Below are 25,162 nucleotides of genomic sequence, written 5' to 3' on the forward strand. Positions count from 1 at the left end.
ATGACCGGCCGGTGCGTGCGGTGATCTGCATGCAAAGGAGCGCGTATGCATTTTTAATCGCCGCGACCCCCTTTCCCCCCCGCACGAGCGACGCGACACCGGCGAGGATCGCAGCCGGCGAAGTTCCCGTGTTTATGCAAGCCGTGAACGATTATTACATGCGAACAGTGTACATACCTTCCGTCGCTTATGTATTACAATCTTATTTTGTTAATTATCTTCCCGTAGCGTGTGGTAGCACGCGAATGTATGATTATTGAAACTCCATTTTTTTTATAACGCTTGTCGGCCCTCCGGCTTTTATAATTTTAGGTATATTTATTTCAATACCGCTTTACATTAAAGCATGTATATATTTTTAGAACAGGACTTTATCTATTTAAAACGTACAACGTGATGGAAAAAAAAAAATTTAATGTCCGATCCACGGTCGATTATTCCTTCTTTCCCGAAGCTCTTTGAGAGATTAAATCATCGGGCAATTAATAATAATTTGCTTTGCGCAATTTGTGTGGCAAGAATTTGTCATAGAATAAAAGAAGTAATGCGAAGGAGGGAGCAAGAAGGCAGCAAGAAAACGTGCCTCGAAACCATCGAATTAACGAGTGTATGTTAAGTAATACGATACGATCGCGACTTGTAAAACTGACAGTGAGCCCGGGATCGACGGGCGACCGAAGAGAAAATGAAACTAATTTATTCGAAAGCACACGGGAGCCGATTGAATTTTTTTTCTGGTTATTACTGTCTGATTGACCGAGATGATTCTCGCAGGTGATTGCGTTAAAACGAACGTCACATCGAGAGCGCAAAGAACATGCCCGTCATATTTTCGTTATCAAGACTTTTTTATATTGACATAATTGCTACTTAAGGTCTTCTACATCATATAATTAAATAATAAGAAATAAATGTAAATTGTTCGGAATGACAGAACGGAAAAAATATTTGCGTTTTTTTTTTAATACGATTGACATATTGCGGAATTTTCCAATGTTACAAGAGAAACATTCTTGCGGAATTTTTTGTGTAATGTTGCAATTCGAGTTGTATTTGATCAACGAGAGGATGCAATACCGGAACATTCCTGATCTGGCTGCAACGCACTGCATCGCACTGCATCGACGAGATCTTTTTTTTTTAGTCATGCAAAGAAAGTTTGTCCTAGAATTTATAATTGATACTTTTCTTGCTGTTGTAATCTGCATAGCTTGTTGCTTATTATCGATATTATAGATCGGTGTTATTTAACTGTAATTCTTTAGTCATAAGAAGAGTTATATTTTACATTCGCAATTAGCTGCTTCTTGTGAATACATACAAAGTATATAAAACATACAAAAAATGTATAATTTTTATGCTTCTTATCTAACGAATGTATTTTTCTGTTTGTTTCAGGTAAGCATTCTTTCATGGCGAATAACATAGTGTTATCTTAATTACAAAACGCATCGTTGGTCTTCAAAAGGTATTTAATGTAACGTCATAATTTATTAGAAACGAATGTTCTAATGAAAGAAACATGTGCTAGATTAAATGGTAGGTAATTCATTAATTCATTAATGCAGATGGCTGCAGTTTTTCTTTATAGGATCTATTACAAAGTATGGGATCACTATAGCGCGTTTGCATTATTCAGAATAGGAATAAACGAGGTTTTAATTAGACTTAAAAGCTTACAAGAACTTAATTAACGTATTAAACACCGCGCGACTGTCCCGTTATCTTCTAATTGCAACAAACTCGGTCTTCATAACTCTATTCAACGAGCATTTACATACATTGATAGAGATCATTAGTGCTGCCATTGATATACTTAATTAACGTAAAAGTGACGCATCGGGCACATAAGATAGAATCTTGCATTAACGGGCCGCGTCGACAGATCGCGCGGGAGAGAGTTTCCATGGCGATAAAACGCTTTTCAAGTTCGTGAATCGCGATTTAATCAATAACTCTATAATTGTCCGTTCGCTCAGAGCTCATGAGAGACGTAATGAAAGTGCGCGATAGATCTCTCATTCCTTTCTCGCGCAACATCGTAAAACTAATAATTGATGCCATTAGTCTGAATAGCGCAAGTGTTTGATCCTACGTCTGGCATTGATCTATCGTTGCGATACCCGTGGAAACCGTTCAGCGGAAATTCAACGGCGACAACTAGAAATTAGCAACAGTTTCACGTCGGCAAAGCGTTTACTCGATATATTAGCGAAAATTTTCAAAGCGCGCCTTTAATCGGAGGAATGTAAATCGTTCGGCATAACGGAAGGGGGAAAAAAAGAGTATCCACGTCTATAATTAAGCGGGATAACCTCTGGCACCGCCTACTTTTACCACGGGCGGAAAAATTTGCGATGAAAGAAACATCTGAATGCGCCGCGCGCGGTAATGAAACGATTTCCACAGAGACAGTGGTAAAAACGCGTAATCGAAGAAACGTTCCTCGGAGATCACCTCTCGTGGCCGGAGATAATCGAGGGAGATAAAGTGAGCATCAGCGTCCCGCGCTCGCATCCGCCTTGTGTTCTATAGAATTCGCCTATCACCTACTTTCGGCGACGCCGTTGGATAATACGCGGCCGCGATGAAAAGAATTAATAATCATAGTGATTCCCGAGGCGGAGATAGCGCGACCGGTAGAATGCACTCACCTCGAGGCACGCGCGCAGAGATAAACGCACGCGAAGCGGGCGGCAGCAAGAGTTAGCGAGAGGAAGGAATAATCGACACAAAAAGAATGTCATATTGTCGAGTAAGTAACGGCACACATTTCCGTTATCGCGCACGATGTTCATCAGCGTGTACGGTGCGTAAAGGACGATCGGCTGCGATCGTTTGGTACGACGCCCCGCGTCGAGGGAAGGGGAATCGAAATGCGCGAGTGCGCGACATTCCATCGCATCGCAATGCGAGATCGACGCGACGTTTAATTATGCGCATTAGTACTTTAAATCGATACATCCGAACGTAATTCCTGCATCTAAAATCATACGGCGCGAGAATCGTAATTTACACATTGTTAGCAAGATTGCGGCGTGTGTTGCGTGATTTAATATAATGATAAAAATGATAATATGATAAAAAAAAAAACATGTGTGAGCAGCAACCGTTTAAAAGTATCACTTGTTTATTATTTACGCGAACGGCAACAAGAAACTTGGAGCAATGTGCAGCATGAATTGCAAAATAATTTACCGCGTTGTGAAGAACGCATTATAATAATGTATACGGAATATAAGAAAAATTATTTGTATAATAACCGATTACATTATAACTCTGCCGACGCGTTTATGATACATTGCAATGAGCGATGGGGAATCTAAAGTGGGTTAGGCGGCGCTTTTCCGCGCGCAGTTGACGCAAGATAAATGTCACGCCGCCGCGCGGAGTTCACTTTCGTTGATTCTCACGCTGAGGCGAGCAAACGTCGTTGAAACGATTCGCGGGTCTTAACCCCAATCTCTCGAGTCATCGTTAAAATTGTACCATAAAAGAAAGAGAGAGAGAGAGAGAGAGAGAGAGAGAAAGAGAGCCGGAGGGGATGAGGAGAGGTCACTGTGGTTTTACCGTGGATGTGCACCGTCCGAGAAATCACGGAGGCCGCGCTCGCGTTGTCTGTTGCGCAATACGGGTTCTCATTTAACCGCGTAATCGAAAGCGCTGCTGGCTCCCCGCCGCCGTTGCTTGATCACGGCCGATAATTAGCCATAAATCGTCCGGACCGTCCGATCCTATCGTGAGTTACTTCTACTGGTCGCGCGTTACCCGGCCGGTTCCACGTTTCGCTCTGGTTTCCAGCGGGGGGCCGCGATGCTCGTTGCATTTCATTTCTATTATCACGTGATTATCAATGATCGGTTTAATTGCGCCAGTTAGCGTTAATTTTTGTACACAATTATTTGAACGCGATGGAGAATAATGAGACTTTAGATTAAGCAGCTTCGCGAATGCTTTTGTGGCGAAAAATCCATGTTGTTAGAAACAGCCAGCCAACAGCCGTGAAAAACATCTCTGAATCGCTTTATTTATTTCGCCGCGAAAGCTGTCGGCAATGACGGTAAATTCGGAGAGGGTGCTCGCGCTCGAAATAATTATGGCCGACGTATTTCGCCGAGGCAAAGTCCTCTTATCTTAATTACCGTCGTGCCCCGTTTCGTCGTAAACGATAATCCCGGCTAACCCCGCGCCGAAGGTTTCGAGCTTGTTGTCGGCGCGGTGCGCGCTGTAAATTCGTGTGGGGCTTCGCTCTTGCGTGCCCTTTACAGGCGCGCGATGCTCTCAGGGGTCCCGCGCGCGCGCGTCCGAGTTTTAAGGTCCGCGGCATCGAAGTTGCGCTTCGCGGGACATGATTGCATTTGCATTATACATGCCGCGGCTACGTACGCAGATTTATCTGACTCCGAGGTTTATTTATCTGGAGTTATGGCAAACACACGCGCGCACACGAACACAACACTGACCGGCCCCGCCAATAACATATGGTAATGGACGGGCCCGATTGACTTTTTTTCCTCTCTTCTCTCGCTCTCTCCTTTCCGCGCTTTCCACTCTTTCACCGGCTCTCTCGCTTCCTCTCTCTCGGCGGTCGCGGTCGTCTAATGCTCTTATTGCAGCCGGGAATCGCGGCCTATCACAACACGAACGATCCGTGAACCCTCGACCCCTTGTGTTCTCCACCTTCTATCTTCCTTTAACCCGCGGTTTCCCCCCCCCCCCCCTTCCCTCCCTCGCCCGCTGTTTTCTCCGGTATTTCTGCGAGCGAGCGCCTGTTCACTAGTCCCCTCCGATCTCTTTCGAAATTTCTCTCGATCAGAATCGATGTATCGCGTCATCGATAACTCTCTGAATATCGTAGATATATCGCGGCGAGGTATCTGTTGATATCTAATGATGCGTTTCTTCGGAGTTATAAATTAGCATCACTTCCCACTAACAATATCGATGATCATGTTAACTTTTGAAGCTTTTTTTTTTATTATTAACTATTTTGAGTTTCTTCGTCGCGAAAGGATTGAATCGAATCGGCAGAGAAGGTTAGAAGCAGCATCTCCATCGGAGAACACGACGCGAAACCGCGGAATGCAGAAGTCCGCGGTTTAGGAATGAACGAACGATTACGCCATAAAGCGAGGACGCTCTGGAAGTGCCTGCTTGAGTTTAAACTACCGATGTCGGCTACTGGACGATCATAGGCGTAGAAACGGGAAAAATTCGAGTCGCTATCGGCGGATCGGAAAAAATGATACTGGAAATCAACACTCGCAACGGAGAAATCAATCTCTTTCGAATTGCAATCGATACAGATCGGTAGATATCCCGAATATATCTTATTGACCCAAATACATCAGCTTAACTGCGCATTTACCAACCGTTTCTTCTCGACTCGGTTTCGAAGTCGATCGCTTCCGATCGCGCCGCTCGTCGCAATGATTGTTCAGACAATTACGAGACAGCTGAGTGATTTACCGCTTTATCATTTCTCGGTCTCCCTTCCTGTTCTACGCGACCCCGTCAAGGAGCGCGGGAGCGCTTTCATGCTTTTGACGTTGCTGCCATTTTAACGGCGCGATGTCGCGTAGACTCTATTACCTGCGAAATGATGATTCGCTTGGGAAAAGGGCAGCTGTCTCATTAGTGTGACGCCCGCTGCTTAGCGCAGGAACCGATACTCGATGAACAACACGTGGGCGCGTCATTCACGCGATGATGAATCTTCCAGCGCGAGATAATATTCGCAGTACCGTAAATAGCAATGGTTTCAACTCAACAACCATAAGTTATGTAATTGTATTTTCCATATTTACTATATTATACATATAATTATCTATCTTCTTATATATAAAATTGTATGAAAATAATACAACTGTCAAATGAAATTAATATAATTTTGCATAAGCGCATAAGATGATATCTCGCTGTCTCTCTTTCGACGCGAGATAAATCGACTTCTCGCCGTTGGAAAGTCCTCATTACTAGCGCGTTCATTTCATTTGCATCCACTAGCGAAGACACGAGTAAAAACATAGTACAATGCGATATCACTTACGAAACACGATACAACACGGAATAATGGACTAAACGCTAACACCTCCGGACGGCGGTGATGAATGCGTCGTGACTTCTCGCCGGCGTGCATGCGGTCTTTGAGAGAGTCCCCGCGGACTTGGTTCACAAAAGAGGAGAAGGTGCTTTCGAGCTCGCGACCGGCGCATAACCGGCGCTACACGAATTCGCGTGTAAAGCGTTTTGCGGGATTATAAAAACGGGACAGCTGCGCACCGTGGCGCAGAGCCGAGCTCTCTAGCCGAGCTCCACAGCGCTCGGAGGCTGACGTAACGATCTGCTCCCACATACGTTCATATATCACGCGAAAGAGAGAGAATGAGAAAGAGATAGACTTTGCGCGCAGTCGAGAAATGAATACATAAACTCAACCTTTCCAATCCTTCGTAGCGCGCGAGCCGTGACACGCCGAGCCGAGAGCCGGTGCCACTGGAGTGAGATATTAACTGTCCAATCGGTATCACGCGCTTCACGCTAGATCGAACGCGGAGCGTTTCTTCATTGCGAACGAAACTCGCTGTTCGATCAACTATCGACCGTCGGGAAGAGCGTTTGCTCGCGATAAGAGAGCTCAGTCAGCGCATCAATGTACTTTTCCAGTCTATTGTTTGAATTGATTAGATTTCATATATTTCTCATCGAAAATCTTGCCGTAACATTTCTATGATGAAATCATATCATGATTACAATTCCGGTAATCTCAGAAAATTACAAATTTCAAAATGAGAGATAACTTAAATTAAATATAAAGAGCGACTAATAAAGTACACATAAGTCTCACAAAAATATTTATTTTAAGAAATAAAGAAACGATAATGACAACTTCTTAGTCACGTAAGTGTTTCCACACAATTATTGTAACAATTAAAGTATCTTGACGTTTTAGGAGATTAAATTCCTTCACGATAAAGCTTCTATCTAAATTTTACTAGCAATAAGTTCTATTGCATTCACTGTGTCGCGATTTTGTCACTTTTTCAGCGCATTGGAACATTTTTTATTCAGAAAAAATTGCAGATAATGAATCTAAAACTGCAGTTTATGTTAGATATATATTTTATAATTTTCTTATAAAGAAATTGTGCTCGTGAAACATCAGGATTAAATCTTGATTCTACAATATAACTTTATGAACAAATTAATGTTATTAAATAATTATCGTTGTATCTTTTCATACTTTTTAGAATAAATATTTTTTTTATTTTGGTTAATATTTTACTTATCGGATGACTCGTATAAATTTTCTTGTTTATTACAATTGTAATCTAAAAAAAAAGGCGAATTACCAACGCTTGCTTTATCTAAACTTGTTGATGTAATATGCAACCGGACGCTATTTTTGTGGTTGTCGGAAATATTACGACGCTTGTGCCATAGAGATGTCCACCGGCGAATTTACGTATATCAACCCTCTCTCTCTCTCTCCCACACACGCGTGTGTCCACCGGCGATATTTACCTCGTCCCGTGGCATTTCCTCTTCGGCGCCCGCCCACCCACGCCACGAGAAATGTCACTCCCTGAAAAAAAAACACGTGATCGATGTGGCTCGTTCCTCGTTTCAGCCACGGTCCTTATAAAGTTCTTACGGCATCTACGAAAGCGCGCGCGCGCGCTTGACGCCGGTGAATGCCTGTCAAAGGATGAAAGGAGTACCGGTACACCTATGTTACCGCACTCGCGACGTTAATGAAAGAATGGCATTTCTAACCGACTCGTCTTGTCTCTTTGTGAAGCAATTAGGAGCGTTATGCACCGCACGCTTTTGCGGTTTATTCATCGTCCGATTTGGAATAGTTTCAAAGTTTCCTCGCGATAATATCTGACGTTGTTTGGATGCGAGTCTTAAAAAAAGAAAAAAATAACAAAGACTATTGCAGATTATAGATTAAATTACTATTTTTTTTGTTGATAAAGTTTAACGTACGATCACAATCACAACTAATCACTTGGTACGCGTATACATCTACCTATTATAATGCACAACGGGAGAGCCGCTCCCTGCAGGAAGTACACGCGACTCAAAGAAAGCGTGTGCCCGGTGAATGCCTGTCACGGGATGAAAGGGATGAATACTGGTATCCCTATAAATCGCTATAGCTACAACATCGGACGACAGGAGGTTGTTTTACTTAGCGATCTCTTCGCCGGGAATATATATCGAATCGCGCGTCAAGCATCAATTTCGCCATTCAGCAAAAATCATCATGCGTATCAAAATATCGCGCTGACGTATCAAAATACCTCACTGATGCAATCCAAACTGAGATAATCAAACGCGAAACGTCTGAACATGATAATCCGGTTTTATATTAAATATCTTCACGGCATATCTTTACGGCGCACTCTGAATCTAACAAAGAAATTCGATCCGATGAGAAAAGCCTCGGAGATTTCACTTGAATTCGGACTTCATTTCGCTCCGTCTTAACTCACGAATTTCAAAACCCGGCGCGCGATAAGTCGCATCCAGATAAATTGAAATCAGCATATCAATGTCCCGATGCCGCGTGAAAGGGACTGCGCGAGCGATAAAAAGACGGCGAACGGCGGCCATCGCGCGCCTTCTCCGCCGAATATCTTAATTCCGAGCACGCGGAATACCCGGTCGCGGCAATTTCTTTAAAATGCTGCCGGTGCTGCGCGAGACCGAGAGCATCGGGGAGCATTTGCATAATCTTAAAAGGCATTTGCGCGAGGTATGCGCCGGGTTTATACGGGCGATACGCCGATGGCACCGCGATAGCGCGCGCCAGGCAGCGGCCGATCGGATATCGGGGGATCGCCATTCACTCGCGACCGGCCGCAAAGGCGCGAGGGAGAGAGGGGGGGGGAAGGAGGGACGACGAGAAATTTAATCGGGGCGACGAAATAATGACAACTCGTCGGCGTAAGAGGAGAAAGCCAGCGCCGCTGGTATCGCTGACCAGTGACGTGCTCTTTTCCCTCCGTCGCCGCCGTGACCCTTCGCGTGTCGAATTATTATGTATCGTAATGAGCGTGCGCGCACGCCTGATGTTTTCACTTCGTCGCGACATTCGCTCGGAATATCTTATTCGACATTCCTCACTTTACGGACCGTCCTTTATGTCAGCTAATTAACGAACGATGGTTTTACTGTCAGCGATGAATTAAGTCGCAGACGCAAATTGATCCTCAAATTACCTTTATTAAAAATACTGAAAGCTTGTTCAAGCCACTTGGACATCGAGGAGGATTTCGAACCCTTGATTCCACGCGATGCACTGTCAGTCGCGTTTTTTGAAGCTCTGTTTCACGGACGCCGGCGGTCACCGCAAAGTTTCTTATCCTCGCCGCAACGCTTCACGTTTGCATTAGCGTGAGGAATCCTAGACCGCCACGCCACTTGCTCGCCGAAGGGGGTGCATGATGAAAGAGGAGGTTTCTCTCGGTCGCGAGAGCACTCCCGCGTTCCTCGCGGTTTCCACGTACCGAGCTCCCCTCCCGCCCGCTAAAACTCTCCGCTATTATCTCCGCCGTGATGCGCTATCGCCGTCGAATGGAATAACCGCGCGGAGCAGGACGAAGGTTTCTTCTGGTGGCGAACAGCGTGTAACACGTGGCGGTATCTTGTATCGGATGCCCCGCTGGTAGCACGGTGTTTTCCTCTATGCCATTCGCTGCGAATGGCAGTGGCGGCGATCCCGCCGAAGCCGCGCGGAGGACACATCGAGGACGTGGCGGCCTCACCCTGCGCTCCCTCTTCGGGTCTCCCCTCGCGTCTCTCCCGCCCGTCCGCGGCATGCCTACAAGAATAGATTTTCTACAGATAACTTAACCGACCGCGTGGAGGTCCACCGTAGGCGCGCCCACCTTCGCGTGTGTAATAATGCGGAAAATGTTAAGATACTTTTAAGAATATATAATGGAAATAGTGTAAAAATATCAAATCTGCACGGAGCTCCGGATTTTCCGAATGACATTTGTTTACATAAACATTTTGGATTTTGGAGAAGAGAGAATGAAACAATAAAGAAGTGAAATTAAGCAAAAATTTAAATGTTCGATATTTTATGTATCTTTTTGTACAAATGGATGCTCTTGAAACGTTTCATCGCCGTTTATTCCGCGGATATTCGTCGCACGTGTAGATATATCTTGCGCGCCTGATACCCGGGTTCACGCGAGGTCGTTGCAAGGTAGCTCCGCAAAGATGTTTCCTTTCCACTTTCTCTGTTTTGAACGCCCTGATGCGCTCTTGAAATTGTTTACTTGATGCCGCAGGAATGTTAAGTGAGAAAAGTCCGCGAGCTTCTGAGCTCGTCCGAGGCTCCGATTTCACGCGAAGGATGCTTCATTATTTATGTGCATAACAGTTTTCATGTGTAAACATCCGACGCTTCAAATAGTAGCTGTTTTCGCATAAATATGATGAGAATGTATGACAAATGACCAACTGATTATATTGCCTTAACGGTGCGATACGTCCGAGTGATCATTCATAACTCTGGCAATCGTGTTTAAATTAAAACGCTGATCTCTGATAAAGTCGAAAATGGAAGGCAAATCTGTCGAGGAGAGAGAAATGGCATACAAACGCGACGTTGCGGTGTACGCAAATAAGACATCAAGACGTTCATTTGTCTGCCGCGTGCACATAAATCTAATTGGCCGTGAGTTTCGTCTCACTCAGGCGTAAGAAATGTATATTTACGAAACTTAAGAGATTATTCGGCTATGGGTGCGATGTATCTGTCGGTGCATAAATTGTTTTTAGCAACCGACATTTATCTTATAATCCTGATAAAATATTTTTCGCATTTTGTAGCTATTTATAAACACGCGTTATCTTATAACACATTAACTGATCAACTTGCTACACAATTTGTAAATTCTAAATGCTTACAAATTAATATTAAATTTTGTTTTATCGAAACATGTTTTAACTCGATGCTACCTTCATTTGTTATTAAGAAGACAAATGTATTGTGTCCTTCTGATTAATGGACGCGTGTCTCTTAATTTATTCATTATGCAAATAACTGATTAATTAACTGTTCGACATTTTTCGAATACATTACTTATTTTTTTGATAATAGAAATATTTATATATTTAGAGACTTAAAAATTTACAGATTTATCAAGTTTCTGACAAATTTTGCAACGTCCAACGCTTCTTGAAACTTTTTCCTCACTTTATTCGCAGCAAGCAGAAGCGGCAAGGTGCGTGCGCGCTTCGTATATCTCTGATATTAATTGCGAGCGTGCCGAATCGGATGGATTTATCGGCTCTATCGCGGGCGGTACACTAATAGCAAGTTACCCGCGAAGGGGCTAGTGCGCCGCGGACAAGAATTTATCAGAGGTTTAGCCAATAACAGAAAGCGGTAGGTTTGTGGGCAACGTACGGAGGCGGCAATTTGTATGCAGCCGATAATAATGTATAACCACCCACGCGCTCCTTTTCTCAACTGTGGGGATGAGATCGGCATCGCAGTGTAAAGAAGAAACAGGAAAAGGACAATCTATATTCTTTTTTTTTCGATTAGCGACATTTGTGTCTCGAACTTGAAAATGATAAATATTTAATTTCATGCTTCTTTACTTTCAAATAACACGTTTGTAAGGCTAACATTTTCATCGTCAAAAAAAATTGAATTTTTATTCACTAAATTTTGATACAGATATTATTTTAATTTTTTTTCTGTAAGGCGCTAGCTTTATAGGCCTTCAAATAATGTTGTTACAAGCCTGTTTGCATAATAAGCATTAAAGTTTTAATCTGCGTTGGAACGAATCGAAACGATCGTATGGCGGCACTATAGATTTTCATCTCCGTCCTGCCGTATAACTGTAACGGGTCGTTGAGTAAAACATAAAGGTTTAATGAGCGGCACCGTAAAGCTAATTAAAGACGTTGCGAGTCGCATGTTGCATGACTGGGATCATTTCAGGGGATGAACTAGAAATCAAAAGATGATAGACTGCTTTTTCTTCCGTTTCTGTTATCTCTACGATAATATCATAATTGCTCCCATTAAAAATAATTATAATTTTAGTTATAAGTTACTAATGCATGATAATGAAGCGATAAAAAGTAAATTGTACCGTATAGCAACAATTTCAACAATTTCAGAATTGCAGTTTACGCATTCGAGAAAAGCTATTTTCCCGTTGGCCAATCGACCGTGTCGCTTCTTTTTTTTTCATTGTACTGCGTTGAACGCACACGCGCGCTCGTATCCGCCTGACCCTGAACTTTCTAAGCTAATTTGAATTCTCGGCTGGTGCTCTCTCATAGGTGTGCTCGGATCTCCCGTAATAACCTCGCCTCGTTGCTTCCGGTGAAAACTCGCGGTTCATCCGCGAGCCGTGAAAGTTAAATTCATTCAGGACGTGGTGGAAAATCGCATGGACTTCTTAAATGTCCCTTTCAAAATACAAAAATCTTCAAATTTTTCTAAGTCTTATTTGCAATATCAATTAACATTTTGTTCATTCATTTTTATTCTCAGTATTACTCGAGGTGCGGGGTGAGAATTTTGAGAATGAATAGTTTTGCAACAACTGCGATCCCGTATATTCCAAGAAACTTGTAAAGCCCACGCGAGCGGAATAAATTGTTGTCGAAGCAAACTTGATCGCGAGTCGAACAATCGGAGAAAGTATCGCGCACGGTTGCAGAAAAAAGTACACGCGAAAGGTTGGCCGATTCGATAAACGAGATCGTGATATCATATTATGCAGTGCGGTCACGTGGAGCGTTGTGTTTTTGTGTGATACCACTACTTTCTCTGCGAATGATCACAGTCATTAAATCGCGTCTCACTGTTAGCATATTTATATAACAATAGAAAATTGTTAACTAATGTAGCATACTATTTTTAATGATAAATTTTAATAGTAATTGCACATTATTTATATGGTTAACTTCAAGTTAATCGCGAAGAAAACTGTCATTCGCGTGATTTAATGCCTTCATTTCGCGGAAGGTAAATTATATACATATATGATTAGGAAATGACAAAAAAATTAAATGGCGTTGCAGCCGGACCGTTATCGCGAGTCCGTGCGCAAATGTCACGTTTCAGAGCCAAAGCTGCACATTATTGATGCTCGCGTCGATTTTCCTTAATTACCTTTTCCACCCAGCCGTGCGAGTCAGCCAAGTAGGATGGCGCCGCGTCGGATCGTCCTCGTTATCTCTCCCCGTCGATTTTCATCGCGGAAACATCGCCGCTCGCGTCGGGCCGGGACTGGGGTCGTTCTGTTTCAGCTCGCTCGCTCCACGAGTCTCGCGGTGCGTTCGGAGGGAGGGAGGGTGGATTCCCGGGTGGACATAAAGACGAGCACCGTGGCCGTGAGCGTGGCTTCATTACCGGGAAACCTGTTAGTTATGCTAATATCGACTTACAAACCCTTCATTACCACTGATGAGCAATTAATACGCCTGCCTGCCCCTTGCCCGATGGTGTGAATGCACTCTGAATGTCTCTCAATTACGCGGCGACGCGACCGTTGTCCGCGAGGCCGCGTACCGATCGAGATTGACGGAGATCCAATTTTTTCCTCCGCTTTTTTTCCTTCTTATCGCTTTCTTTCGCTCTGTCGCGCAGCGACGATAACATTGTCGGTGGAACGATGCGCCTCTTTAACTCCGTTTAATGAACTTTGATGTAACCTAAGGGCAAGACGATACATTTTACGAGATAAGCGCGACCTTGCGAGTTTCCGGTTGGCAGTAACGAAGAGAAAACTCGCGCGCGAGGAACACAAGACGCCGATGTACGAGGTCACGCGATAAAGTGGGTGTGGTTATTGCATCGGCGTTATTGCACGAGTTCCGCGATACAGAAGGAAAGGAGAAAAACGTACTTGTTGATAGCGATAACGGGGTAAGCTGAACAAATTCGAGAGAGCAACGATCAGACCTATCAACGATTTAACCAGGAAACATTAATGCAGGATGCATTTCATCCAGATGCATATTTATTATCTATAATTCGCGAGAAGATGCGCCAGGCGACTTAGTGATGCTGCTGCTGCTGCTGCTGCTAACAAAAAAAGAGGATATCGTATATCGATGTATCACAAGAAGCGAAGGTAGAACAAGAAAGAGACGCGATCGGTGATACTCATTGGAATCGGAGCAAATGGAAGGCGCGACCGCGAGGACGAAGAAGGAAGGAAGAAAATACCGAAGGAGGAACGAGGAGGCGTGCGCTTGGAAACACGGAGGAAGCTGCCCGACGGGGGGATGTTGATCTGGTTAGGCCGGTGCCAGCGTGCCGGTCGACGGTTAGGTTGACCGGTCGTCGTCGGCACGCCGATCGGCCGCGCCGGCGAGAGAGGCGCGCGACGACCTCGACAGGGCGTGGCGGGTCACCGGTCCTCGCTCGCTCTCGCACAGTGGCGCAGAATGTCAGACGGGTTTGCTTTGGATTCTCGGCGCACAACTTTCAAAGGCTTCCTTATGCATGTTGCGTGTAATTAATAATTGAGTGTAATTGAATCTGAAAAAAAAAGACGGGACAACGAATTTCAACAACTAATTTTTTTTATGAAGCAAATTATATTATTAAATGACGGACAAGATTTATAAAATTATTATATCAAATATTTTATAAAATTAATCATACAGAAGATTTAAAAAATATTAATAAAATATAGCGTTCTTTTATTTTTTTTTAATGTTTTACACGCATGAAATTTTAGCTACTTTTTTCGTGCCTCGTTATTTTAATAGAGCTTATTATAAACCATCGCTTGTTTGTAATTTATAACTTGTAATCGCGTAATCGTGTAACGAAATAATCGCTGTAATTCTCGCGTTTCACATTTTTGTCGCGCAAATTTTCAGCTTTGGGCACGAACAGATTACGTAATACCGATCTACGTGTTCATCGGACAATATTTACGCTTGCCGATCGCTTACGGCGTGCGATGCGAATCGCCTCCGTCCTTACCGCACGGCGTGCGCGCACCTTGTTTGTACACCGGCGGCATCGCCCTTTCTCACGGAACAATTCCGCGCGAGGTCGCGCGGCGGAACGAAAACACGCGCGTGGAATTTCTAGCGCGAGCCCGCCAACGCAAATTCTCAACCTCGGTACGTCCCCGTGCAGAATTCCGCGCGCGCGCTCTTTGCCCTTCGCGCGAGCGCTGCTTCGCCATATAAGGGATCTCGCGCGAAAGCGGCAGCCGGTGGTCTCAGTAGCGCGGCCGACAAAAGTTACTGCCGCGCTCGTCGGTTATATTGGTTAATGCTTCATTCCTCACGCTCGCAGACCGTACGGCATCAAACGGGTTTCGTTCGGCAGCGCGACGCGCTGCGACGCGATGTTACGCCGGCGTTGCGTAGGTGAGATACACGTGTAACGTATAATCCGACGCGTTAAAAGAATGGTGGGTTAAAGTTGAAACACAATGCGATACGGTATTGTAATCTCCATAGGTCGTACAAGGCAGGCGATGAGTAGGCTCGAACAATGGCGGCTACCAATCTGGTTCTAATTGCTGGCTGTGCTTCTATTCTCTATTCTGCGGGAAGTAATATTCACACAGTAATTCATGTTTGAATAAAAAAGCTTGATTTACCAAGTCGATCGAATTTTTACGATGGAAAAGTATTCTTGAAATATATATTTTTATCGGTGAAGAAATTGCGAATGTTAGGAACAGCTTGATGTAAAAGTCATCTGGAGAAGATGTTAGTTGCATCTGAGAGGATCGTGCGAAGCTATTCTGAAATGTCGCTTATACCTATGTATCTGCCATTTCGTAGTATGACAGCTGTAGTAATGGTTGGGACAGTCAGAAGCAGCTACGGGAATAGATGCGACATTTATGGCAGAACTGCTGGAAGCTTGTTTCAGACCGGTGTTACGCGACTTAATGTTGTTCAATAATTAAAAGAGAAGTGTACCATAAATATCGCTCCGCCATCGACAGGTGATATTAAACGTGAATTTTTCCCCTTCCGTTCGCAAATGATAGCGCGAAATGTCGCAACAATTTATTTACGCTTGACTTATCGCGTGACGCGTATTACACTGGTATCGGTTTGCGCGCGCCTAATCGATGAATTAGTAGTCGTAAAGACGAATGTAAACCAAACAGATATGACAAACGTTGCTCTTTATTATTTAATGCTCTAATCAATTATGATTCCATTAGTTGCGCCTGGATTTTAAACGGCGGTCTATTTTCTAACGCTTAATTGGAAGATAGGATCGTAATTTAGAAATACTACGATCGTTGTTGCAACCTGCTATAATTACGATAGTAGGTTTAATTACAGAGACTGATATCAAAGGCACTAATTTTGGCATCGCCTACTGCACCTGCGCCTCGGGTGCAAAAAAAGCCGATCAGGAACGAATTCTTCGCTGCTCGCTGCGTGTAAGTTTAACCGCGTGACGTGTTTCGACTGAATGATCTTCCGAGATTATAACCGCGGCGTACACTCTGAATTCCTCGGGTCAGGGATTCGAGCAAGAAAGGAGCCGTTATTTTTCGAGGATCTCCCCCGGATCTCTTCCCAGGTCACGGTCGAATGCAACCTCGCTAATACTCCTGGCGAATCTCTAAGACCAAACACTTACGACGAATTCATTCGCCGTTGACTTCCTGCAGCGCGGTCCATTAATATTAGCGGAGAAAATTAAAGACCGACGCAATTAAGAAAGTAAATGTCCGGGCATAAGTGGACGTATTCTTAGACCGCTACACGCTTCCCTTGACGGCAATTAATTAAGGGACTGTTTTATTAATCGCAGTCCTTGAGGCTCACATGAGTACATAATTTCTGATCGATCTAGTAAACTTTATCGCAATTTTGATAATGTGCTCATTTTTGCTAACTCTACTAAAAAATATTATATTACATTGCAATCTTCTGTGCAGTGAATCGGAAATAGATTTTCTTGTATTCTAAGTTATACTCAGAGAAGAAAAAAAAGACAGAAAACTCGTAAGCCGATTCCAACAAAGAAGCGCAACGTATGACGCACAATAAATATTGCACGTCGCAACGTGCATTTATATCGTTGCACGAACGTTTCTATGTTCACCAATTTAAATTCCGCTTAACGCCTCCTGGCCCGGGGGGCACATCTGATAAGCCTATGCGCATAATTTTGAGGAGGGGGCGCCCCTCCGCCCCCGTCGTGGCAGAGACGCAGTGACGCGAGAATAATTTAATAACACATGCTTCCGAGCCGACGTATCTCCGCGAGCCCCCTACTCGTACTCGAAACACGACGAGCGTACACGAACGAAGGGGGAGGGGGGCCTCGTCCCTAACATCGTGTTTGTGGAAGGTATAATTGATGCAGGACCAGCCAGGAGATCGCGTTTGCCCTTAAGAGTTTGGAACTGGGTGGAGAAAATATAGGTTGTCTTCGTTACCCGGCCTTTGGTGCGCGCCCGGTCGCCCGCGGTGCAACACGCGGATGATATATTCGCTGCAACTGCAGCTGCACCGCGCGGAGTCGAACGCGCCGTGCCGCGCGCCGGTTGTTTCGTGAGATTTCGAAACCGCTCGCTCCGCGCATACCGCCTTGGTGAAAACAATGAGGCGTACTCTTCGTCAAGCTGTGGGTGGACATGGTTTTTTTTAATGTATGCAACGCGCGTCGAGTTCATAAGTCATCTTCGGCTCTCGCGTGTCCGTTCCTTTTAGAGAGAACGTAAAGTCATCAAGGTATTGAGCACAATATCTTCGGATCTGCGAGATGTTTCTATAATGCGAATACTAATGTAGTTATAAGTGGAATTTGTGAAATCGATTTCGGTGTAATTTTATAACAGTTCAAAGTACATTTTAAAATTATAATCAAAAAATTGAAAAAAAAAAGTGGAAGATGCACGTTTTTTGCTTCATTAGTTTTGAACAATTGTGTGCGAAATCTGAGATTTCGCTGCACTCGACGAAACGACTCGTACGCAGCTCGGTTTCACGGCGAGAACGGTCTCCCGCGCAAGCCGTGTGAACGACTTAACTAATTAGCGTTTTGCGCGAGGCGACCGTGAAGAGGCGGCTTTTCTCGCGCGTGGCTGAGCTCGTACCGTTAGAGCCGCGAATGCATCGGGAATCCGAAACAGTGTGTAAGCCTGTTTACCGTAATCAATGACTACGCGCTTTATCGCCGGCGATTGTGCAAGCCTCATTGTTTACCGCAAGATCCCTGAAATGCGCGCGCTTAACAGTATAGATTCCTGCTGCGCGATGAATTCTCTTGATATTTCTTCGCGCGATGCGTACGTAGATAAACTGTGGATTAGAGGCCGCCCGGCGAAACGGTCAGTAGGTGTACACCCGTCAGATTCCAAGTGTTCATAACGCGTGTCACTGCCAATTGGACGGTGTTGAGCAAACACAGGTTAATCTAAGCATTAAAAATATTATAAATGGGTTATACATATAATTACAACTGATGCAACCACATAAAAGTTTGCATGATCACGTTTCCATTAGCGTCGCATGCGCTGTGACGGCTTTCGACTCTTAGAAATTATTTTCTTATAATTTTTTCTATTTTTTTTAAATAATACATAGATGGCAGAATATGGATCGCCAAAAAAAAGAATGATCTCAACTGATCTCTGATATCTTTTTTTTAATGAAAAATACATAATACACAATACTGTGCAAGATGTAGCTTCGTTCGCGGCGAGTTTTATAAATTTAGCGCGCTAACGAACGTGTTATAAACTGAATTTATTGCAGACTACTTGGCGGAATTAATTCACTTCTGCATAATATCCTCCAGATGCTTAAAAGAATTGAGAAACAAATTTTTCATCTGCAACACTCTTAATATTGTCGAAATCGATTGTCGGAGCGCACGAATGCGCAGCGTGAAGGCACGATCGACAAACGCCCCCTTCAATGACAAATAACCCTCGCACATACCCTCCGAAAGCCAATTAGACGTTATCTCCGCGAGAGAAGAAAAAGAGAGGGAGAGAGAGAGAGAGAGAGAGAGAGAGAGAGAGAGAGAGAGAGAGAGAGAGAGAGAGAGAGAGAGAGAGAGAGAGAGAGAGAGAGAGAGAGAGAGAGAGAGAGAGAGAGAGAGAGAGAGAGAGAGAGAGAGAGAGAGAGAGAGAGAGAGAGAGAGAGAGAGAGAGAGAGAGAGAGAGAGAGAGAGAGAGAGAGAGAGAGAGAGAGAGAGAGAGAGAGAGAGAGAGAGAGAGAGAGAGAGAGAGAGAGAGAGAGAGAGAGAGAGAGAGAGAGAGAGAGAGAGAGAGAGAGAGAGAGAGAGAGAGAGAGAGAGAGAGAGAGAGAGAGAGAGAGAGAGAGAGAGAGAGAGAGAGAGAGAGAGAGAGAGAGAGAGAGAGAGAGAGAGAGAGAGAGAGAGAGAGAGAGAGAGAGAGAGAGAGAGAGAGAGAGAGAGAGAGAGAGAGAGAGAGAGAGAGAGAGAGAGAGAGAGAGAGAGAGAGAGAGAGAGAGAGAGAGAGAGAGAGAGAGAGAGAGAGAGAGAGAGAGAGAGAGAGAGAGAGAGAGAGAGAGAGAGAGAGAAGAGAGAGAGAGAGAGAGAGAGAGAGAGAGAGAGAGAGAGAGAGAGAGAGAGAGACCTGAATGCCCAGCGGCATGAATGCACGGCCCCGATCTCCACGTCGATCCCCGATCCCCTCCTGAAGAAGGCGGGAAGCCGGCATGCGCGCGAGGAAGGAGACCGGTCTGCCGTTGCGTGCGCGACTCGCATTACGGCGCTGAATATTTCATTCATAAGCGGGCCGAGCAATTACCGTATTCCACGAACGTGTGGTGCGCGCGGGGACGTCCGCGATCTCGCACTTACTCGCGCACACGCGCTGCATGCACCCCGCGGTTGTTGCAGCTGCAATTACGCGAGGCGCGGCCCTCGATGCGGTGAATGAAACGCGTCCGCGCTGTTCTTTTTTTTCCCCCCTCTCTTCTCGCCTGCTTCCGTTTCACGTTCACCCCATCGCGTTTCTCTTCCTTCTTCTCTTTTCTCCCGGCTTCTCCTCATCTCTTCGGGCCGATTGACTTTTTGCATGCCGACGGAAATGACGGGCCGCCGTTCCGTCGATCGTGTGTCTCGCGCGAAACGAATTCACGGGATTCCGCGCGGTTCACTCGCAGCTGCCGCGCGAGGGCGACCCTCGACTCGAGTCGGCCGAAGGTCGGCGGGGCCACACCGCTTATAGACAAACGTGAAAAGAGCCGCTTGTGCATATGGGAATACAGAAGTAGCGTTAATGATCGACCCGCGCTTAGATGCCGCAAATTCCAGTAACAATTCCCGTATCGTCGGTAGTTTATTGCTCACGAATCATTTGACGCTCGAATACATCATTGATAGAAAACTAGAAACATTCCGCGAAAGATTAAATTAATTATATGAATCTTTACTAGAGTGCGATAAAATTATTTTAAAAATTCGTAGAAAAAAATCATGCGTTAAATTAATATAAAATTAATTTCAAGTTTCTCGTTTATCCTCTGTCTTGCGCTTTTCAAATAATTTTCGAGACCAACGAAAATTGTTTCATACATCTCAGAGTATATTTCGCTAATAACACTGTCATATTTCTTCTTGCAGAATTTCCGAGAGCATCGCATAGACGGTGCCGCGCTGCCGCTACTCTCGGAGGATCATCTGACGGGACCGATGGGCATGAAGCTTGGTCCGGCCTTGAAGCTACGCGCGATGCTGGGCCGGAAACTGGGCGCCTGCACAGTGTGCTTGCACTGCGCTCACTGTCATCAATCTCATCCAGCTCTAAGCGCGGCGGCTGCTGCGGCCGCGGCGGTAACGCAGCAACAGCAGCAGCAACAGCAGCAGCAGCAGCAGCAGCAGCAGCAACAACAGCAACAAACTCCGGGCCGACGGCCTAGCAGTACCGGGAACTGACAAACAATGGCGGAGACTCCCCCGTTAGGGTCCGAGACGACGGCGGCGGCGGCGGTCGGTGTGACCCCGGCGCCGCCGTCGCCGGACCCGAATCGGGCTCTGAGGATAGAACGGCGCGTACCACGTCCAGTGCGCAAGCCGGAAGTCGTCTTCAAGAAGCCCATCAAGCAGTGAACCGTGCAAACGCCGAAATGTTTGAGTGGCGTTCATGCATTAGGGAGCATGGAGACTCCGCCTGTTGTCAGTAACCGAGCACTCGGAAGAACTTTTCGAGAGAAAAATTCAGACTATCGGGTCCAGGGGAAACTGGGCCGGAGCGAAGGAGAAAGAGAGAGATGAGAGACTTTGGTTGACATTAGCGCGTAGAGATGTGTGTTCGGGAATGGAGGGAATATTTTTGAGCCGTTGAGCAACGGAATAATCTGAAGCCTAAACTATAGAGACCTGAAGGATCTACAGCAGAATAGCGAAATTAGAGACTAAAGTGTTTAGAACTTAACCGACGACGCGGGATGTATGAAAGGTATGTAATTTAATTACGTACTGTAAAAACTAGAAACGCGTGACAGAAGAGTTAAGGTAAACTCTGCTCGGTCTTTGATTACGTACTGAATAAGTAACGCTTATAATTAGATAGGCGAACAGAAAGATATTTTTGAAAATTCTATATGAGAATGGAGAAATTGTTAAATAGTTACAAATTGGAAAGAAGTTTGCAAAGTTCAACTGACTCGCGACAATGTATATATAACGCTATGATAATAAATGAATTAACAAAATAATTCCTAGACTTGACATATCCATTGTCAAAATTATATTCCGTCTGATCTACTAAATGATTTGGTTTGAAGGAAATTTAATTTTTACACTTAGAAAAAGAAGACTTGATAATTTTCCAATTTTGAAGAGAAATCGTAATCAGCGGATCAAATAAAAGGTAAATATTTCTTATTATTTGTCTTATCATATTTCAATATTTTAATGACAGAAGTTGTAAAAAAAATACACGCGAATAAATGTACAACGACGCAGGTCTTTATGGAACGATATGCGGAGATTTATAAAATTATGTAAGTTTAAAACTTGTGATTAACCATGAATTCAGTACTTAAAATAATATTTTGCACTATAAGAGATAGGAAATTAGGAATGCATGCCGAATAAGTAACATTCTATCAATTTGTATTTTAATTCTCTTTACATCATAGATGAGTCTTCCGTCATACGATGATGACGAACATGTCAGGAATACGTTTGTTTAAACATTTTTATATAAACATTTCACGAAATAAAATTTTTTGCAACAAAATTCTGAAAATGAATAGATTTTTATTCAAGATATTCTTTATTTTTTTATATTAGATACTTTTTAAAAGTTTTGAACTATTTTGTGAACTGAAAAATGGCAAATTTTATTTATTATCAAGATATCGATACATTGATTCGATCGAGATTCGATTGTATTGATGTCGGTCATTTAATTATAATGGATAAGTTTAATTTTTCTTTTGGAATATCGCGAGATAGTAATAAAAAAAGTAATAAAAAACATTAACCAAACACGAGTGCCTACTTTTGTAAGGTCTTCCATACTGACGTTGTCGAGGGATCGTAGCGCTTGGTTTTCGCGATGCGCAATGACTCACATACACTCACCCGAAAAAAAAGCGGTACACTGAAAATGTGGGAAAAATTCATCAAATTTCAACTGACGATAACTTCGTAAATAATAAAGATAGAAAGTTCTATAAAATATGGAAATGAAGCTAAAAATCTCTACTTTAAGAATCAATTTATTTCAATGTTGCAAAATAAATTTATTGAAAATGGCGGATGACAAAGCGCGAGCATGCAAAATTGAAAAATAATGGTTCGAGTTTGCGACGGTGCACGGTATAAACAAAAAATTGTAGCTTATTGGGATCAAAAGCGTACGAAAGTACAGAGTCTCCTCTTTAAAATGCTTTTTTATGCATCTCGATACGATGATTTTTCGCCGAGAGATTCGCATTTGAAGAAAAAGGCAGATTCTTACTTCTAGGCCTCTCACTTACAGTACAGTCTGCAAATCGTTCTCCGCTAATCTGTTTCGAATAGTGTCAACGGATACATTACATTCGCGGACATCTCTTAAATTGTTTCGAATTTGAACAGCCGTTCGATGTCTGTCTCTTAATGAATTTAAAACAATAAATCGGTCATCGTTTTCATTCGTACAACGAGGACGTCCCGAACCAGGTCTTCTTTGGACAGAATTCTGCCTTTTTCTTCAAATGCGAATCTCTCGGCGAAAAATCATCGTATCGAGATGCATAAAAAAGCATTTTAAAGAGGAGACTCTGTACTTTCGTACGCTTTTGATCCCAATAAGCTACAATTTTTTGTTTATACCGTGCACCGTCGCAAACTCGAACCATTATTTTTCAATTTTGCATGCTCGCGCTTTGTCATCCGCCATTTTCAATAAATTTATTTTGCAACATTGAAATAAATTGATTCTTAAAGTAGAGATTTTTAGCTTCATTTCCATATTTTATAGAACTTTCTATCTTTATTATTTACGAAGTTATCGTCAGTTGAAATTTGATGAATTTTTCCCACATTTTCAGTGTACCGCTTTTTTTTCGGGTGAGTGTATATTACTCTCGATTATCTGAGATCATACTTCTTGATCGTCGATTGACAATTTTTCTCGATCGAAGTCGTGTCTTTAAAATGACGGCGAAACGAAGCATTAGCTTTCGATATCGAAAAGAGAAAGAAGAGACAAAGAGGTTGTGCGCGGGAGGATAGGCGTATATGTGTACATATGTATCGGAACGAATGCGATTACGCGTGAGTGCGAAGCGGATGTAAGTGTAGGTATACGTATAAAAGGGAGATCTAATTAGGATGAATTACGTGCAATAACAATAAATACGTTTCGACGCGATAACCTTTAACTACCGTAGGAGATACGTATTTGCTCAAATCGTTGTTTCTTTTATATATTTTAACGAAGTTTTTTATATGGATGAATTATTATACGATAAATATAACTAAATTATATTTTTGCTAACGCTCTACGTGCAGAAAGTAAGATCCACGTGCGAGCACACGCATACACACACACACACACACACACACACGCGCGCGCGCACGCACACACACATAACACATTATACACATAAACATTATACACACATCGAAGCGCGCGATATGCGGAGACGGCGGCGATTTCGTGCGATGGACCCGTGTAGTTTGTAAGAAAATGTACATTAGCGCCCCTTTAACTCTCAAGATTCAACACGCAAGCGTTTATTTATTTAGTGGTATATAGTAACCCCGTTGCCTTATTGTATTCACGTAACGAATTAAGGCGTAAATGGTGGTAGGGCGGCGTGTGAAACTGTGCACACACGCACCATTCGCGAGAGAGAAAGAGAGCGAGCGTGGCAAGTGAATCAGTTCGTAAGACGAGCAGTATTTTTTTTTCTTTAGATTTACGTTAGCCTGAATTTACTGCAGACTATATAAACTTATAACTGTACGTATACACACAAATACACACACACACATACACACACGCGCGCGTCTAAGGCGCGTTGCTATCCGCCTGTCTGCGCTCCCGAGTTTGCATCTTGCCGAAAAAAAAAAAGAAAAAATGATGCAAGACCGTTAAAAACCGCAGTGCGTCTCGAAATTTGCTTTTATGCCTATTCAATCTAATCGGTGAGAGAACAATTAAAAATGACACTTGTGAAAGATGGAAATTCTTTTGTATTTCCGCTACGGCTGATTACATAAGTCTGTTACTACTTGCGCAAAATTATCAATGGTAATTGGACACGTTGTGATCGCACATGGTATTACACTTGCTTCTGCATGCAGTAAGGTAATTGCAGGCTGAAGTTTGTTTACGTGCCTATTATTTGTAATTAGCAGTACAATATCTTTCAGCATACATATGTACGCACGATATGATGTACATATGTGCGCGCACACGTGACGTAACATCTCTTCCTGTTTGCTGTTTAACGAACGTAACGCTCATTGAGAAGAATTCTCTTCTATCTTGAGTGAATGAAGTATCTTTTTATCGCACGGCGAACTCGGGCGCGCTAACACTAACCGAGTTAGCGGCTTTTACTTAAACACGATCACTGTACATAATGCTTAAGCATTTATTTATGTCGTGCTTTTACAAATGTCCCGTAGTATTTTATTTAGTATCTTAGTCGATTTCACGCTACTTAATGCGTATTACGAGCGTTA

General features: G+C 43.6%; 1 protein-coding gene across 3 annotated transcripts in view; it reads left to right on the top strand.

Annotated features, from left to right (window-relative positions):
* LOC105670711 (uncharacterized) overlaps nucleotides 1-21,690 on the top strand; it is a 181,318-nt gene extending 159,628 nt beyond the window's left edge. For all 3 annotated transcript variants that reach the window (XM_067347570.1, XM_067347572.1, XM_067347571.1), the window contains one exon: nucleotides 20,597-21,690. In XM_067347570.1, the coding sequence (XP_067203671.1) occupies nucleotides 20,597-20,908 (312 nt within the window). In that variant the 3' untranslated portion in view covers nucleotides 20,909-21,690. The remainder of the gene's footprint in view (nucleotides 1-20,596) is intronic.
* Nucleotides 21,691-25,162: the final 3,472 nt, after the last annotated feature.

Source organism: Linepithema humile, chromosome 1 (genome assembly GCF_040581485.1).
Source record: "Linepithema humile isolate Giens D197 chromosome 1, Lhum_UNIL_v1.0, whole genome shotgun sequence".
In the NCBI taxonomy this organism is placed as follows: Eukaryota; Metazoa; Arthropoda; class Insecta; order Hymenoptera; family Formicidae; genus Linepithema; species Linepithema humile.